This window comes from Pinus tabuliformis, chromosome 2_1, assembly GCF_031772625.1.
Source record: "Pinus tabuliformis cultivar Carrire ecotype Pingquan chromosome 2_1, CPIR1, whole genome shotgun sequence".
In the NCBI taxonomy this organism is placed as follows: Eukaryota; Viridiplantae; Streptophyta; class Pinopsida; order Pinales; family Pinaceae; genus Pinus; species Pinus tabuliformis.
The window spans coordinates 490,973,694-490,992,266 of NC_142299.1; the positions used below are offsets into that span (position 1 = coordinate 490,973,694).

At 34.6% G+C, this 18,573-nt stretch overlaps 1 protein-coding gene across 1 annotated transcript; it reads right to left on the bottom strand.

The window, feature by feature from the left end:
• Positions 1–13,176: 13,176 nt before the first annotated feature.
• On the bottom strand, positions 13,177–15,125 carry LOC149201068 (uncharacterized). Its single transcript, XM_089399664.1, has 2 exons — positions 14,713–15,125; positions 13,177–13,708 (listed from the first exon to the last, which is right to left on the bottom strand). The coding sequence occupies exons 1-2, from the start codon at positions 14,947–14,949 to the stop codon at positions 13,544–13,546; spliced, it is 402 nt and encodes a 133-aa protein (XP_089255790.1). The 5' UTR covers positions 14,950–15,125; the 3' UTR covers positions 13,177–13,543.
• Positions 15,126–18,573: the final 3,448 nt, after the last annotated feature.

The window sequence follows — 18,573 nt, forward strand, 5'->3', positions numbered from 1 at the left end:
TAGCTTTGATATAGTTTTGAAAAATTGGCTCTAGAAAATGTATTTTCCTTAACATTTCTTATTCCAGTGTTATCATTATTTGAGTAACCTATTTTATGGATTATGTAATACCTTATTTGATTTTATTATTTTACATTATTTTATTACCTTACTTATTAAGTAATTGACTTTTTGGACTTGATTCTAATAAGTATTATTTGTATAAGTACAAGGTATTTAATGTTCTATTTGATCCAATAATCTTACATTCTTATTAGCTTAGCTATTAAGTGATTGACTATTTGTACTTGATTCGAATAAGTATTATTAGTATATGTACCAGGTATGTGTGGTATGTGTATGCTAGCGACATACCCACACCTTACACAAATACACTAGTATTCTAAAACTTAAAATGTTAAATAATTAAATAAATGATTAAGCTTGATTAATGGTTAATCTTAATTAGTGTTTAATTAACATTAAAATCTTGACTTATATTGGTATACTTATGGAGTTGTCTATAATGCGACTTTTTGAGATTCCGGTGACGGAATCCGGCGGAAGAAATTGAGATGAAATCATGATTTGTTGTAGTTAAAATAGTTTTTTAACTGCATATTCGGATTCAGCACCCTGAAAAACCCCTGGGACGGTTTCATTGTGCAGAAACTAGTTATCAAACTTCGATTTCAATAAATTACTGCCGGATTTTCACCGGAAAAAATCGCCGGAAAGGCTTTCAAAAAGTCGCGTTAAAGACTACGTCTATACTTATTAACATTGTTATATTATATTGGTATATATTTATTAATATTAAATTTATTAGATTCTTGTGAATTTGTAATTTTAATGATATGACTTAATATTAATATTAATATTTTATTATTATTATTTATTATTTAATTATTATTTCATTTTCCAAAATTTGACAAGTTGTCTCCTTGAATTTATTTTAGCATTAAATATTAATATTTCATTTTTCAAAGTTTGAAAAATTGTCTCAAATTTATTTCAAAATTAAATATTAAAATTTCATTTATTAAAGTTTGACAATACAGGGGAAAGTCAAATTCATTAAATTAAAAGGGATGAGAGAGTATTCACGATGGTAGGTGGTTGAGGTGGATGAGTAGAGAGACATAAAGAGAAATATGATGAAAAAAGGAGGATATTTTGTCTTTTTTTTTTTTTAGCATTGTAGGAAATAATTGAAAGGGAAATGAAGGAAGGAAGAAGAACTAAGGAGATTGATTTTGGTTGTGGTGGGAGAGTATTGGACCTATTTTTTTGGAAACACTACCATAATTGTTGTTGGACTGGGCTTATAGGACTACGAAACCTGTGGAGGTTCCCTGTTCTAGGGAGTTGGACAGGGAAAATTTTAGGGGCTAATATTCACCCATGGGCTAATTTTCTATACTTTTTCCAAAAAAAAAGATTCGCCCAAATTTTATAGAGTGAAATTATTTTACCTTAAAAATAGCCAAAAAAATTATATATAGACTATATAAAAATATTATAAATTTAAATATTTTTACAAAAATATCTCTAAACATTTTATAGATTCCATATGATGGACTAGTGGGATTTGCCAAGGTTTCTAAACTTTAAGATAAATTTCCATCCTTAAAATTTTCCCTGGAGTTGGATAGAAATTCCTAGTTGGCAAGGTATAGAAGTCGGGTATCCCCAGTAGGAGCACCTCATTGAGCCACCAAACCAGGTATTCTTCCATTTGCCATTTTATTTATGTAAATTGCTACAAATCAAATTCCTTATATGTTTAATATGTAGTAAATCAAATTTTATTTATATGTTATTGTCAAATAATTGTTATTTATAAACATGTTATTTTCCTTTTTATGAAATTAGATGATAAATTTAGTTTTAGTTAGAGGACCTTAGGTTGGGTCCTCACATGTGGTATCGGATTTAGGTTCAAAATTTGGACCCAAAACCCACCAAGTTCAAAATCTAAACCCACTTGTAGAAGATCCTTACAAAAAAAGGGAATAAAGTTTAGTGTACAACTAAACAATAGAGAAGGGGTGATTCTTGGCCCTAATGGAAAATTCGAGTTACTATATGCATGGGGATTAGGAATAAAAACCAATAGTCAAGCGAAGTTTCTTTCTCTTTAGCAATGTTTAAAATTTTCCATTGAAAAGAAAATACAAAGAATTATGATATTTGGTGATTCAATGATAGTGATTCAGCGAGTTTGGGAGGCTAAACGTCGTTCTAATTTGATTCAATCTCCCATCGATGGAGGATCCTTCTCCAAGTCCAACTCTTTGAGCATGTCGACCTCTTTCATGTTTTAAGGAATTTAAAGTCCATGTTTGATTCACTAGCAAATCAAGGTACAAGGTTGAATTAAGGGATTATTGAGTTGAACTATGAACATCAATCAATCACCCCATTGATGAGAAATTAATGCATGTAGTTATTAGGGTTATGATTCCTCTTTCTTGGTAATTACTTGTGATATGTGTTGGCTTCTTTACTTCTTTATTACATTGTCTTTCATCAAGCAATTTTCCAAATAAAAACTGCATGAAGATCACAAGAATAAGAGACACAAAATATAGACCCTGAGATAGGGAAAACCTTCTCTCGAGGGGAAAACCCGGTCAAACTCTTCTTCAATAATCAAACCAAGTCAAAGTGACACAATCCAAGACCTTTAGAACTAGACAAAGACCTCCTCCAATCACCAAGTCATCCCTCCTTCCAAGTAGATAGATTTTGTCAAAGTCAACGAGAGTATCGTCCTCCAAAACTGCTTCAATATGGAATTTCGAGCCCCTTGCAACTCATAATTTTGGACCTGCAGTTACTACAAAATTTTTGGCCCTTGCAACCTGGCCAGAAACCCTATAAAAACTCGCTCATGTGAGAGAGATGCCCCAAAACTTTGATTTTTGTCTTCCTTCTCCTTGACTTCCCTCTCCTCTTCTTGCTCTTGTGTTGTAGATCGAACTTGTGAATGATGGATGCCAAATAGGTTGAGCTCCTCTTCTATTTATACTTCTTCCACATGGTCAAATAGCCTCAATATGGGCTGACTTATTCAAGGCATGGCTGACTTGGCGAGGAGGTGACAAATGACTATTTTGACTCAAAAATCATTTTCTTCACATGATACAAAATCCCAAGAAAAGTCTAATAAGTATGACAATGACTCTTATGGCTCAAGAGAAACCCTATAAGCCTATGATGGAGGCTTTGACCTATTAAATAAATAAAAGAGCATGAAAACCATGCTTTCAAAATAAATTTTCCTTCTTTTTCCAAATTTTTACAATAAATACATAATGACAAATAACAATAGTAGTTATCAAGATCGACCATAGTTACATTTTCAACACTCCCTATTAACTAGGGTTGTAGTCATAATTATTCAAATAGGTACAAGGATGTACTCAAATTGACATGTTCACAAAAGAGTTACAACATACACAATGCTATGGATACACTCACTGCTAAGGTATCCTTCCAAGAGGGACTAAGGTGTCATCTAGGCATTTGCCACTATAGGTACCATCAGGCTACAACCTTGGTATTCATCCAATAGGATACCATGTAGGCCTCCATGCTCTGACACCAACCCTTATAGGGATATGGGTATTAGCATTAAACTGGAGCTCCACACAACACCCTCCCTCTGAGATCTAGACATCAACTGAGATCTCAATACTAACTAGGCCATGATGTCTTCCCAAGTACCATCATACAAATAGTTTTTTGGTACTTCATCTCCCCCTCTCAACCAAATCAGAGATATCCATGAACTCGAGAATGCTCCTAAAATAAACTAACTTCTTGTTGGGAAGAGATTTCGTCAATACATCAACTGGTTATTCATTTATTAGCACGTACTGTAGATTCATGATCCCATCTTGTACTAGACTTCTAATATAATGATACTCATTGTTAATATGATTAGTTATGGGATGTAACACAGGGTCTTCAGACATCTTGATGCTACTTTGATTATCACAATTTATAACTGTTGGATCCAAGTGTCCTCCAAACAAATCTGGCAGAAGTTTCCTTAACCAAACCACTTCTTTTCCTACTCCACAAGCAACAACATATTCGGCCTCAGCACTACTTAAAGCAACCGAATCTTGTTTTTTATTCATCCAATAAATCATTGCGGATCCAAAAATAAAACAACCATCACATAAGAAGCTGCCTTTGCTACTACTACTTGTGTTGGACATCGATATTGACATTGTTTTTATTGGTGTCACGACATGGGTCAAACTCAAGATGGTAAAAGCTATTACCTGCAAGCCACAAAACTACATATAAAAACTAGATGACCTTGAGACTACAGATTTATCTTGAAATTTCTTATATGCATTTTGTTATTCAACTTTCACATACAATATCAGATTGAGGTTATTCAAGCGTCATTGGATTCAGAACGATGAGATCTACAATTTATTGCTAGTATTGAGAATTTTTGAGTATTTTCATTTTGAACATATTTTTTATCCCATGGATCGATTCTCTGGAAGGACCAGTCGACGCAGTCATATGCCTTGTGAAGATCCAACTTCATGACCAAATCTTCCCATCTATTAGTGTGGATGGAATGAATACATTCCTAGGAAATTACGACAACATCATGTATTTTTCGCTTTGCGAGGAAGCCAAATCGTTCCAAAGATATATGTTCAGAAAGAGTGGCGTTAAGTCTGAGGGCTATGATCTTAGAAATTAATTTATAAGAAATGTTACAGAGGGAAATCAGACGAAAATAAATGAAGGAAATCGGGTGGGATGTTTTGGGGCTGAGAGCGATGAACGTGCTGTTGATTGTGCCAGATACATGACCAGAAGTGTGCGACTCTTCAACCATCTCCAAAAAATCACTACAAGGAAAATACCTTATAGCGGAGGTTATAACAAAGGTTTTTAGTGTTATAAAATTGGAAAAAAATGTCAAAAAACATATGCTAAAAAAATTGTTTGTGATAACGGATGTTTTAGAGGAGATTATAATGAAGCTTCATCACAAATAAAAAAATCTAGGCAACCAGAGGTTTTAGTAGATGTTTTTTTTGCTATGCTCTTCATGGAACAAGTAGCACTGGTGTGCTACTATATAAAAGCAGCAGAATGCATACATAACTAAAAGTATCGGGGTGGTGAATGAAAATATCACTGGATCCTTAAATGTTTACCACCCTAGCACTTATCTATCAAAAAATTCCCCAGGGTGTTCTTTTAAGGAACAACACTGGATCACACAAAAAAATATTGTAGTCTTGGTGCTTTTGTTTAAACTCGGAGCCCTGATGCATATTATTTGTATAAACGCACCAATGCGTTAGGGATATGAAAGGAACGATGTTGTTAATTTTGATAATGCACCGGGGCTAGAAGTAATATTTTGTAGCACGAGGGTGTTAGTTCTATGAAAGCACTAGTGTGTTAAGAATTACAATGCACCAGGGCGTTAATTGCAATCAATTTCGATGCTTGAAAAAATAAATGCCCCGGTGCTGTCATTTTCCAAAAAGGCACTAGTCATGCAAAAATGTGCTGTCACGGTGCTTTTATATAACATAACACACCGATGTGTTTTTATGTTATGGATACACTAATTTTTTGTATCATATTTTCTCTTTTTTTGGAAACATCGTCTTGTGACAGTGCAATTATTGTCATTTTCAAAATTTGTTATTCATCGTAAAATTGACATATATCTTATAATAATATTCATATAAATTAAAATTTGATTAGTGTATTTGTATATGATGTTTGGATTAATTTGTTATATTATGATATTTCACATATTTTCATTATAATATTTAATCATTTATATATTTAATGAGTGGTGTAACATTTCACAATGACATTGGATAACACAATAGAATAAATTAAAATGTATTTTATTATATATCAATAAGAGGATATTTGTCATACAAAATGGGATTGTTATTGGTAACCCCTTTCCTTTCAATTGGGACACTATGTCCATTACATTAAACAAAATAGCTAAGTTTCACAGACAATTATCTTAAAAAATACAATAGGTTGCATTGATATCCAAATATACCATCATTCTTTGCTGGAACTACTGTAAGTGATCGAGCTACTTCCACGACTTGGGTTATTTGGAGGAATGTTTTGTTGATTACATCAATTTTTTTCGTCTTCTTGATCTTTGTCCATCTGCAAACATAAAAATAAAATGTAATGGGTGTATCTACATTGGTGAGGATAATGAAAATTGAATTAAATAATATACATTAATGCAAATCGAATAACAATGTACCATAGAAAGAAGTGACTCAAAAATTGTGCACATGGTTTCAAAACCAAGTCTCATGCCTTGTTTCCTTCATGTTTTAAACCCCACTATAACTCATAGATTTAATATAAATGTTTTGTTTTTTGTTTTTTTTCCTATTAATTATAAACTCAGAGAAGTAAAACAACATAGATAGTTACAAATTCCATAATTATTTTTGATATGCCAACATATACTCACAACCCATATAACCCAATCTTAATCAATTCTTCCGATGGCTCTTCTTTGTATGTTAGCACCTATTTGAAGACATTCAAAGATGGTTGCTGTAAAACAAATTAAGATATACAAAAATGAAACCTTGAGTTTTTATAAGGTAATATTAAGAATTACTCACAAACTTTGAAATCAACTCTTTTCTTCCTTCTTGTCCTGTTTTATGTGCTGAACGAGTTCCATTTTGTTTTCTTTTTTGCAAGAAAATTAATATTTAATGGTATATATTTTTTTTTATATGTACAAAATCAATCATGGTTACATACATTTGAAGCACGTTGTTGTTGAAATGACTCCTCTTGTGACGCAATTATGTCCATTTCTTTGACCATCTCCTTGTACACTTTTTTGTACATTCCTACTGACATGTTTCACATATCAGCTCGTTGATCATTTGGAATTTTCATAATTTTCTTGAAAAAAGTAATAAACTATTTTTATATTGATATATGAAAACTAAATATAACAAAATTGACATTAATAAATGAATGATTTTTAGTAATATATACATATAATTCTAGAAAATCATATTAATTAGGAATATTACCTTTTGAATGATTCTTTTTTCTTGTTGTATGTTTTTTTCTGTTGCAAGTCTGACACGTCTTATTGACCATTGCTCTAGAAATGCACCCTGTAGTTTAGATATAAATTGGTTATTAGAATTATTGGATTGATTTTTGTGTTGTTAGTGGAAAGTACATCTATACGTTTGTTCCACTAGATCCCTCATAGTTTTGTAAAAATCCTCCCCCTTTCATTAACCTCCAACACCACTCTAGATGAGCTAAGGACCAATTCATCATCATTTACATGTTCTATAAATTTTTTTCTTAGAACGACATTGATCTTTTCCTTCATTGTTGCCCCCTGTAGAACATTAAACATATATGGATTAGTAGATTGTTTGAAACATATTATCTAATATTCTTAAGTATATTATTAATGAAAATTAAAAATTAAAAATTAAAAAAAAACCTCATATTGAATAATATTTTTTCATTCATCTGATTCATCATTTTGTAATTTTTTTATCAGGATTTTACACTCTTTTGCAATTAGATAATAAATAATCTTATTGACCACCTTTATTTTGCGGCTCTGCATGACACACACTAACCAATATCTATTAATTATAGTTATATATAGTACAAACATATTTATGTTGTAAAGAATTTACAAAGGACTTGCCTTCTCTAGTTTTTTCTACGTGCTATCATTGTGTCTATCAACATTTTTTTTACTTAACACATTCTTAAACATTTTTTAATCAATATACAACTTGTACCATTCAATATATTTTCTAAATAAATCAAATAATTTTCATCCAAAAAGAGCTTTGGTAACAAATGAGTTTATTTGAATAAACATACCGGTGCATTTATCCCATTAAACACATCGGGCTTTTAATTGTTCGACACCGTCACGGAAAATTAAAATTTAATTTAATTTTAAATTATTATGGTGCGATTTGTAACATTAAACCCACTGAAATGATTTAATGATGCTATTTTAAATAGGCGCGCTAGTGTGTTATATTAAATTAGGAGAGACGATGAACAAACTGGACAAAGCGAACATTGTTATAATATACCGATGCACTGTATTATACAGGGCACACAGTGAACCATATATCGGTTTAAAAAAAACAGACAGGGTTGACAGGGTTTGGATTTAATTCAATAAGTGATTCCCCTACTTTACATGTCAAACACCCTATATATAGTAAGTACACATACCCATTACATCTAAAATGCCTAAAATGAAAAACCCTAATTGTGAAATAGTAGAGGAAGTTAAACCCTAAGGTGAAATTTTGCAAGAAAAAACAAGGGTTTAAGGAAGGTATTTAGTTATTTTGTTATTTTTTATGAATTTTAATTAAATTTAAATAGGAACAAAGATCTTAAAAAATAATATTAGAAAAATCAATAGTAAATTTTTTATTATACAAATTTTTTTCTTGAATTATGAATAAATGTAACAGAAATTGTAAAATATTTTAACATTAAAATTTAAAACTTTTTCTATATAGGGTTTTGAGTGAATCACCATACTTTTCAAATTTTGATCTTTCTGTGGTTCTAAAATATTTTGCTGCTCCACAGTGCTCCAAATATGTCTCTTTTGCAAATGATATGTCTTTTAATTAAAATTCTAACATAAATTGTAAAATTTTTCAATAGTAAAATAAATAATAAAATTTCAAATTTGTATTATGAAGGGTTTTTGAGTGAATCACCATACCTTTCAACTTCTATTCTTTTAAATAGCTCTACTACTCCAAAGCATTCTGCGGTTGCACAATGCTCCTGGCACGTCTCTCTTGCAAATTACTCCCTTGAAATTTTGGGAAAAATAATGGAATAGTGAATAATTTTTTATTATTTAAAAAACTTTATGAAATTAAATTTTGAAAAATCAATTACCACTCGTTTTTGAACTAAAAAAAAAATTCTTTTTTTTTTTTTTTTTTTTTCAATTTGTTTGAAAATTGGTGCATTCGATAGTCAAGCGCACCTGTGCGTCTATAAGAAAAACGCAACGACATTTTTGGGGCACCAAATCTTTTCAACGCACCGACATGATACAATTCTTTTTCATTTTTGAAATCCCAAAACAGTGTGATTGAATTTTTTTAACTCAATGATGTGGTTTGTATTTAACAACATTGGTGTTGTAATTGGTATGAGAGCACTAAGATGGTTGAATTTGTTTTTATTTTCTAAAATATGGAAACAAGTGCATATCAGTGCTATTTTTCTTTGAAACACATCAGTGCATTTTTTTACAAGAGCAGCGATATGATAACAATTATTATTATTTTGTTAAGCTTGGCAGATCCTTCTTTTTCATTATATAACAAGGAAGTTACAACCACATAGAACCAAGTTAGGTAGTCTCAACTTTCCCAGTGGGAAACCAAGTCTGTTGACCACCTAACCACATGATAAGACATCCAGTAACAAAAAATACTGAGTTTGTCTATCCAAGCTAGATATATTTGATTGTCATGTCCACATTCATATTCTATTTGCCTATATATATGTATAATTATAAACTGGAAATTAAAAGCTATTCACATGAAAACTAATAAAAATAACCGAAAGTTAGCATTCTATCCATTGTTCTCGGCAGAGGTCGATGTGACCAAGGTCAGGTCTATAGCACTGGAGACAGGAAGCTTTTTCTACACGAACATGCATGGGAATTGTCTCTCCATGCAGCTAAGGCGACCGTCCCGTTTCTACAATTAAAATAGCAGATTATGAAACTCTTGCTTATAATTTAGGAAATCCTTGATAATAGTCATCCATATTTGCTCCATAGCTTTGCTAAGTAGGAATTTCATCAGCCAATAAAGATGCAGGGTTTGTTTAAATTGAGTCCCTCTTCCTCCCGTGTTTCCCAAATCAAGGACTAGGAGCTTCTAGTTCTCCAACTTAGCTTCATCCATGCTCGCTTGTCAATTTATGTCGTCCTTCGATACTGCTATCAACCGCCTGATCTCCTCCTTGGTGCCTTCCTTGTATGCAGCGGTCACTTCACTTATCAGGTTGGCCATAGGTTTTCTACATTAGTGTTTACTCGAGCTGCTTGGTTTAGTCTCGACCTCGATCACTCGTGGCCTTTTTCCTTGGCCCTTACCTTTTGCCATTCTGCCTAGTGTCTCCCTGTCACAGTACTTGTCGACCAAATCCTTAGGATTGCCCGAAGCTAGCCTCTGTGCTCTTTGCATCTGAGAATGATTACCGTTCTATGAACCTTCTAAGGGGACAAGAAACCAGGATTTCCATAACATTATGATTTGAATTTCTGGCACCCGAATGCTCTACCTTTTCATAGAATTCGCCACCCTTGGTTCATTTGTATGACCCCCGAAATGCAGGATCCCCCACCCAACATGAGCATGACTCGCACCCTAGTAGCTTTGCCCCAGTAACGCCTCGACACGCCATTACTTTGCAAATGCTTCAACCTCGACCTTGTGAGCGAGGTGCCGGTAGCTGTCTAGCTACAAATCCCTTAGCCCGGTAGCCAAGCCGATGAGTTCCAAGTCCTGCACCTCCCTTACCCACCTCTGTAACACCATACCCCATCCCCCCTGACTCATCACTTTTTTTGCCTTGCCCTAACCAGCACAGCAACGCAAAATCTGACCCTTGGGCTCCAAGATGCACCCAACCCAAAATATGCTTACCTCCCGACTTCCCCTCCACCAACCAAGGTAGGCACGACCAACGCTCAATTCATGCCAATTCCCAGACTTCAAAATACCCCTACCCACGATGGCCTCCCCATTACTAGCTTTCCTTAGGCAATTAGCATCGACCCTCAAGAGCCATTCCTGCCAATTATCCTCAACACCCATAGAGCAGACGAGGAAACTGACTTTCACCAAGTCATACACAATGACAACATCCCAGCCCCCGACCCACATGATTTCCATGCAGACAAGATAAAGGTATTCCCCTGGACTGTCACCCTCCCCACCAAGCCCGATAAGCCCCATGTGAGAGAGGTAAATCCCATTATGGATTGACACCAGGGAGGAACCCATGGAGTTGGGATTATTCCAGCAAATGCCCGACACCATGCATCTCTCCTAGCTCAAATTAATTTCGCCCACAAACCCATTGCCCCCATACATACCCCAATTATCAAACCAGATGTAGGGAATCATGGTGTAGTGGAGGAGAAGCCAATTTACATACCTGGTCGAAAACGTTTGGAGCCGATGGAGCCCCTGTTCCTTCCGAAGCCTTTGCTCCACTCTCGCCTTTGGAACCTATGCTCTTCAAAACCCCATCTTTCTATCCTTCACCATAGTCGGTAAACTTGGCCAAATTTTTTTGCCAACTTCCTGCATTCTTGTTGCCTTAAGCATGCTGAAGGCCAACGCACCTTTTGCTTCAAGTGTGTGAGGGGCGGTGACAACATTCCTCTGTGTTCTTATCATAATCACTGCCTTAATGGATTTGTCCGATAGCTCACACCTCGATGGGGAGTTTATTTTATTATTATTATTTTTGTTTATATGATGATGATGATGATGATGATGGTTAACGTCCACTGAGACCTCTGAATTACCTCTGGATTACCTCTGCTCATATGTGTTTTCTCACTTAATGATGCGTTGTATATCTCTAAGGTTGTGGAAATCAACGTTCATCTGTTGCTTCTCTTTGCACTGCGAAGTGTCTTTTAATTACACTACAGTCTTATTTAGTTCAAGCTCTGAGCTCGTTGTATTTTAATTTGATTGCATTTGAGCATCATTTGGAGATTGGAACTGTGTATTTGCACAACTTCACTCTTTGATATTTTTGTTTTTGGAGAACATAAATTAGGATAAAATATAATTTTGATTATTTATTTATAATATATAAATATATTTAATAACATTTAAAATATTTAAGTTATACAAATTACACATTTCAAAGTTATAATTTCAACAATTTTCTACGACATTTAAAACAAAATTCATTGAAAGAAATCGACAAATAATTAGAATACGTGATTCAACAACTCTTTCAAATTGGGAGGATGTCGTCATGTCCTAACAATAATATTCAACAACTTTTTCAAATTTGGAGGATGTCGTCGGCGTCACAATAATAATATTCTAGGATTCTAAGTTGAAAATTAAATTTAAATTGATTTGAATATTTAGAGAAAGTGTAATCGATTTTTTAGGTTTTGATTATTTTTTCTTTTAAATATTTTTCAATCAGTGTAATCAATATTACCACAATGTTAACAAGCATATATATTATATACAACAATTTGTTAATAATAAGTGATAAGACTACATAATATGGTCTGGCGGGTGATATATTATTAAAATCTATCCTGCCTAGAATGATCATTGAAGGTCACAAACCCAAACCATATACATCATGTCATTGAAAGTCACGAGCCTAAGCCATATACATCATGTTGTCAGTTTTAAGAACATTAGCTATGCGATATAATAGTGGCGTGAAAGGCACACGTGCAATTTTTCAAGGTGTTTGGTGTGTGACTAGTAAGACCCATGAAACCCTAATATGATATCTTTTCTCCGTACCACTTCCTTCTCATTTCATTCTTATTTTACCATTTGAACCTGCAACGTTTAACAAAGTATAAAATTATCACATTTCTATTTCTGAAATCCATGACATTATGGTGGTTTGTAGTAGGGACCTCTGAGATCCATAAGACACATGGAGTGTGTATTGTAAGACACTAATTAGGTGTTTTCCCTCTCTCTGACCTCCCATGGTTAGATCATATTGTACGGGTCCGCCATTTGTTGCTGCTGCTGCTTCCTTTGCTGACATCTTTGATACATGATTGACATATAAAATACATCAGCCTGACACATAATTTTTTTTTTTATTAAATGAAAAATGTGTTTATAAATATGGAAACAAAACTTTTAATTAAAAAAAAATCGTCGATGCGCAAAAAACACAATCATGCATAGGCTCAAGTGTGCTGTCAAACACATCTGCACTGGTAACGGTGCACACATCCGTATGGCGCATTGCGGCTGGTTCACAAATTTAAATTTTTGCACCAAGCTATAACTATATTTTTAAATATTGTTTTTGTGGTGCGTTTGGTAAATATAAGCGCATCGGGCGTAATGCACCAACATACAATTTATAACTTTGTGCCTATGTGAAACTCTGTTTTGAAAACAATTTTTGCTTCCTTGTGTTAAGATCCATTCTGTGTTCAGTTTTTGTTTAGAATCATCAGAAATTCCCAACACCTATTCAATCTTATGGATTTGAAAGTCACGTACATGAAACTTGAAAGCACAATGATATGAAATATGGAAAGGGGACAGACGAATCAATTGATTTCAATTTCAATTTTCATCTGAATCCCATAAACGCCACACCGAATATATAGTTCAAACAATAAAGGAAGCTGAAACCAGTGATCAAGTACATGAGTAACTTCTTCACATGAGTGATCAAGTAAAGAAGGAAATTATTTTAATTGCTTTATTGTGGGCAGCTAGTGGTGATGGTGGTGGTGTTTTTTGCCGTGGCCTTCCTTCGTCTGGTGATGTTCGTACAAGGCATACCCCGTTGCTCCAACTGCAGCAGCCGCTGCAATCTCTGTCTCAATCTTGTGCCTATGAGCGTGCTCTGGATCCTTCTTTGCTTCGTGCATCTCGTACTGCACATACATAATATTATATCAATATCCATCCCATAGCCTCGTTAAATCGTCAATATCGTTAGTTTGTCTGCTCGAGGATTATCATTTTTTTATTACAAGTTTTATATTTTAAAATATTTCCAAAATTTACAACAAAATATTTTATTGAGAAATAATCAATCATCAAATTAAATTCAAATTCAGTAATAATTTAACAGAAAAATTATGTTGGAAGGAAAAAATCATGCTGAGAGCAACTTTCAGACCTATATAGTCTTGTGCTATAAGATTATCATTTTTTTATTACAAGTTTTATATTTTAAAATATTTCCAAAATTTACAACAAAATATGTTATTGGGAAATATTCTCAAAATCAATCATCAAGTTAAATTCAAATTTAATAGAAAAATTGTGCTGGAAAGGAAAAAACATGTTGAGAGCATCTCTCAGACATATATAGTCTTATCAGGGATTTTTTTATTAAAGGAAAAAGAAATCATCATTTTTTTATTACAAGTTTTATATTTTAAAATATTTCCAAAATTTACAACAAAATATGTTATTGGGAAATATTCTCAAAATCAATCATCAAGTTAAATTCAAATTTAATAGAAAAATTGTGTTGGAAAGGAAAAAATATGTTGAGAGCATCTCTCAGACATATATAGTCTTATCAGGGATTTTTTTATTAAAGGAAAAAGAAATCATGCCTGAAACAGCTCTCGGTCATACATAATCTTACCTAAAATTGGACCATAAAACATGTGAAAACCGAACTTACCCACTTAACCATTTAAGTATAAGAACCAAACTTCCCAAATTAACTATTTAAACCCATCCTCGACACTGCCTTTGTGATTTCTGGTTTGTATTGGTTTGTTTATAAATAAATCTCTGCCAAAATGAGCTATTGGTTTGTTTTTAAATAGATCTCCGCCAAAATTAGCTATGGTATACCAAAATAAATTCAAGTCTATACATGTGATGAAAATTGAGATTAAGGACTAGGAAAATATCTCACCATTGCAAACGCTCCTGCAGCGACTGCTCCCACTTCCGCTACATGCTCCATCTGTTTATGATGTTTCTGCTCCTTCATGGCCCTCTCGTACTCTACAGCGTACAGATCTGCTCTCTGGGTCGCCGGTTCACCATAGTAAACAATTCCCGGCCTTCTGAATTCCTCTTCGTTCTGATGGTGTCTGCTATGGTGGTGCCCGTGGTCATGATGTTTGTGGTGGTGGTGATGATGAGACATTTTCTCATTCAAACACACAGTAATGGAATTCAATCACAGTGGAATGGATACAAAGATTTCTAGTGACTCACAATATCTAAATGAAGGTGAGATTAGAGCAGGCCAGGGAGAGGGGTGTGTTATATAACAAAGAATTGCGCGTGGAAAACTTCGATTTGTAATGTAATTTGATAACGTGGATATGAAGCAATGATTTAATGAGAAACAGATATGCCTGTTATTAATTTATTCAAAGGCTGGTTATAACTTATAAGTTGAAATTTATTTTTCTTCAAAGGAGGGTTAGGGTCAGGGTATTTTCAGTTTAATCATTAATGTGCAGAACGTGAAAGCGGAGTCCTTCTGGATTTCGAGTAAATTTTCTATTTCAGTCAAATTTAATTTAGGTGTCATATGAGGACTGTTACATTGTTTTGACTATACACAGGCTATCAAAATTCGCCGGAGGGTTGTTTTCAAGTTCTCAAATTCTCACTGTGTGAGAAAACCCCAGAGAGCTTCCCAACCTTTTCCATTAAAAAAAATCTCAAAAGACAAGTGACAATCATGATTATTTGACAACGTGATTACGAAATAATGATACATTATCTAATTAATAAATATATAGCGTGTCTCTCTCACTTACAGTGCTTATTCTTGCTTTTCAGGAGATAATGCCTATCCATGGAAGTTCTGGAACCACGTAGACAGAGTCACTTTTCTCAAACTTAACGCGGATAAGAGGTCTGTGCCTCCCTCAGTCCCATTTTTTTTTAATGTTTCTTTTGGAAACTTCGTGTAATGTTTGTTTCGCGGCAGGTGCCCTCATCTCCGCGTCCAACAGTACTGACCGAATGTTGGCACTCTTTGGATGTTTTTATTTTTATTTTTAAAAACATACTTCTTTTAACCGGTCTTTGGTAAACGTCTTTTTACGTGTAATATTCTAATTTGCCTTTTACGAGGTACTTTTGGATTATCAAAATATTTAGAAAATGATGGAGGAATTGTTGGAATTTCCCTGAAAATGGATGATGAACTCTTTCTTTAATTTATAAGTCATTTTGTTTAGGAGTTGTTTTCTGTGGAAATTTTTTGAAGTAAAATTTGGATTCTTGTTATTTAAATTAGTTTTTTGAATGTATATGTAGATTCAACACCCTCAAAAATCTCTGGGGCAACCGGAAAAACCCACTAGAAAAGCTTCCAAAAAATCGCACTAAAGACAACTAGCTTTAGTTTCTTGACTTGTTATGTTTACTACAGAAGTTTTGGAAAATTGGCTCTAGAAAATATATTTTCCTTAACATTTCTTATTCCAGTGTTATCATTATTTGAGTAACCTATCTTATGGGATTATGTAATACCTTATTTGATTTTATTATTTTACATTATTTTATTAGCTTACTTATTAAGTAATTGACTTTTTGGACTTGATTCTAATAAGTATTATTTGTATAAGTACAAGGTATTTAATGTTCTATTTGATCCAATTATCTTACATTCTTATTAGCTTAGCTAGGGGAGGGTCGCCAATACATGTGCGCCCTCCCCGCCACGTCATAATACCACGCGTCAACCCACATGGCTCCGGTACGACACCTGTCCACCGTGGAGCTGGCCGTGTGGGCTATCACCTCGAACATTAAAACACCTCCTTCGCGCCATTTACTAGGTTGGTCTGGGCTCATTTCGACGATGTTCCATTTTCCCTTTGTCTTTCTGCTCGGGGCCGGTAGTTGGGCGAAGCCCCCCGCCGAAGATGGCGCGGGACGGCCCTATAACCTGCGCGCATGGTGGTTAGAACGTGTGCTGGGGGAATGGTGTGTTCGGTTGACAGGGTTTGTATTGTTGCGCGCAGAGTCGTTTATTCGTGTGCTGGTGCGAAGGTTTGATGGAGTTTCTGGGTTTCTGGCTGGGACAGCGGTTCTGCTTTTCTTGTGCTTTTCCGCCTGGATTTCTTGGTCGTTCTGGAATGCAAGCTGTTTAACATGGAATGCCGGTTGCTTAGCATTTCTCTGGTGGTGGTCTTATCAGGCGATTTTGTTGTTTGGGGAGGAGTCGGTCGCCATTCTACTGAGCTTGAGGTAACATAGCATTTTTAGGGTTTAGCTCTGCTGTTTTTGTGATCTCTAATGGCTTTTTTCTTCCTGTTGCAGGTGTTGCAGGTGTGGAAAAGGACGTTGCAGGTGTGGAGAAGGTCTGGCGAGCTGTGGGGAAGGTGGGGGAGGTCGGCGACCATCCATGGCCTGCAACCGGTAGGATTTTTAATCCTACCAGCTTTACTCTGTGTTTTTCAACACAAGCATCTCTAACAGGATATTTTGTGAACTTTCTATGGCATTTTATGGCAGTATTTTGAGCAATTTTTTGAGGGTTTAGGGTTTTAGGCATTCTATGGCATTCTGTTTTTGCTGTTTTAGCCTGTTTTAGCCCTCAAAACGCTCTGTAGCTGCTCTCCCCTGACTTGCATAGCCGGCCCCAAGCAGAAAGACAAAGGGAAAATGGAACATTGCCGAAATGAGCCCAGACCAACTTTCGAAACTCTCTGTAGCTGCTCTCAATTGCCTTGTTATTGTGTTTGCTTTATAGATAAAAACGCTGCATTTTTATTGTCCCTGCTATTGTTTCTTTTTCATTTGGCATATGAGGGTTTCTCTTTTCTTTCATAGAGTTCTGAGTGCTCTGCTTCGTGCTATTGTTTGTTTTATATTCGACTGCTCGGAGGGGAAGGCTCTTCTAAAGCCTCACTAAACCCTTACGAAGCTTCTTCGCAGACTTGCTACTCAGGTTGCTCTCTGGGCTACAGTGTTGTATGGAAGCCGTGGACATTTGTATGGACTTTGTATGGAAGCCGTGGACATTTTACGACCTTAATCACAGTTATACTGTTAATTTATTTATGGTTTCTTGAAGTCATAACTGTTATCTTGTTTCCTTCTATGAAAGTCTTATTCCGAATTTTACACACAAGTTGCATTCTCTATTATTTAAATTGACTTGGGCTACAGTGTTGTATGGAAGCCGTGGACATTTGTATGGAAGCCGTGGACATTTTACGACCTTAATCACAGTTATACTGTTGATTTATTTATGGTTTCTTGAAGTCATAACTGTTAGCTTGTTTCCTTCTATGAAAGTCTTATTCCGAATTTTACACACAAGTTGCATTCTCTATTATTTAAATTGACTTCTCTGGATACTGTTTGAACGCTACTATTCTTGATTTACTCATTGTAGAATATTATGATTTCCTTATGCTGTAAAACCTTGCATAGTGCTAAGTTTTTGAGATCGTTTTCACTTGTGACGGTGCATCTCTATTTGAAGGTTATTTTGTTTTTACAGCTGATGAGTTTATAAGTTAAGAAATGGGTAGGGTTTACTGTTTTATGAACAAAGCTTCTACTCTTTTATTTCCTTTTAATATCGCTCAGCTTTTACTAGCAAACTTTATAGGATTAAATCCTTGTCAGGGTTTTGTTAGAGTTTTGTCAGGGTTTTGTTAGAGTTTCCTTGTCAGGGTTTTGTTAGAGTTGAAATGCCCGATAATGCATGCAGAGAGATTGACCGTTCTTCATGAAGAAATAGGTTCGATATCTGCTTGAGTCGGAGTGTTGGTGTTTTCAACTTGTAACTCCAGTG

Coding starts and splice junctions, on each gene's coding strand:
- LOC149201068 (XM_089399664.1), bottom strand. CDS start 14,949: ATGTCTCATCATCACCACCACCACAAACATCATGACCACGGGCACCAC. Junction 13,709..14,712: donor CTGCAGGAGCGTTTGCAATG/GTGAGATATTTT, acceptor ATGTATGTGCAG/TACGAGATGCACGAAGCAAA.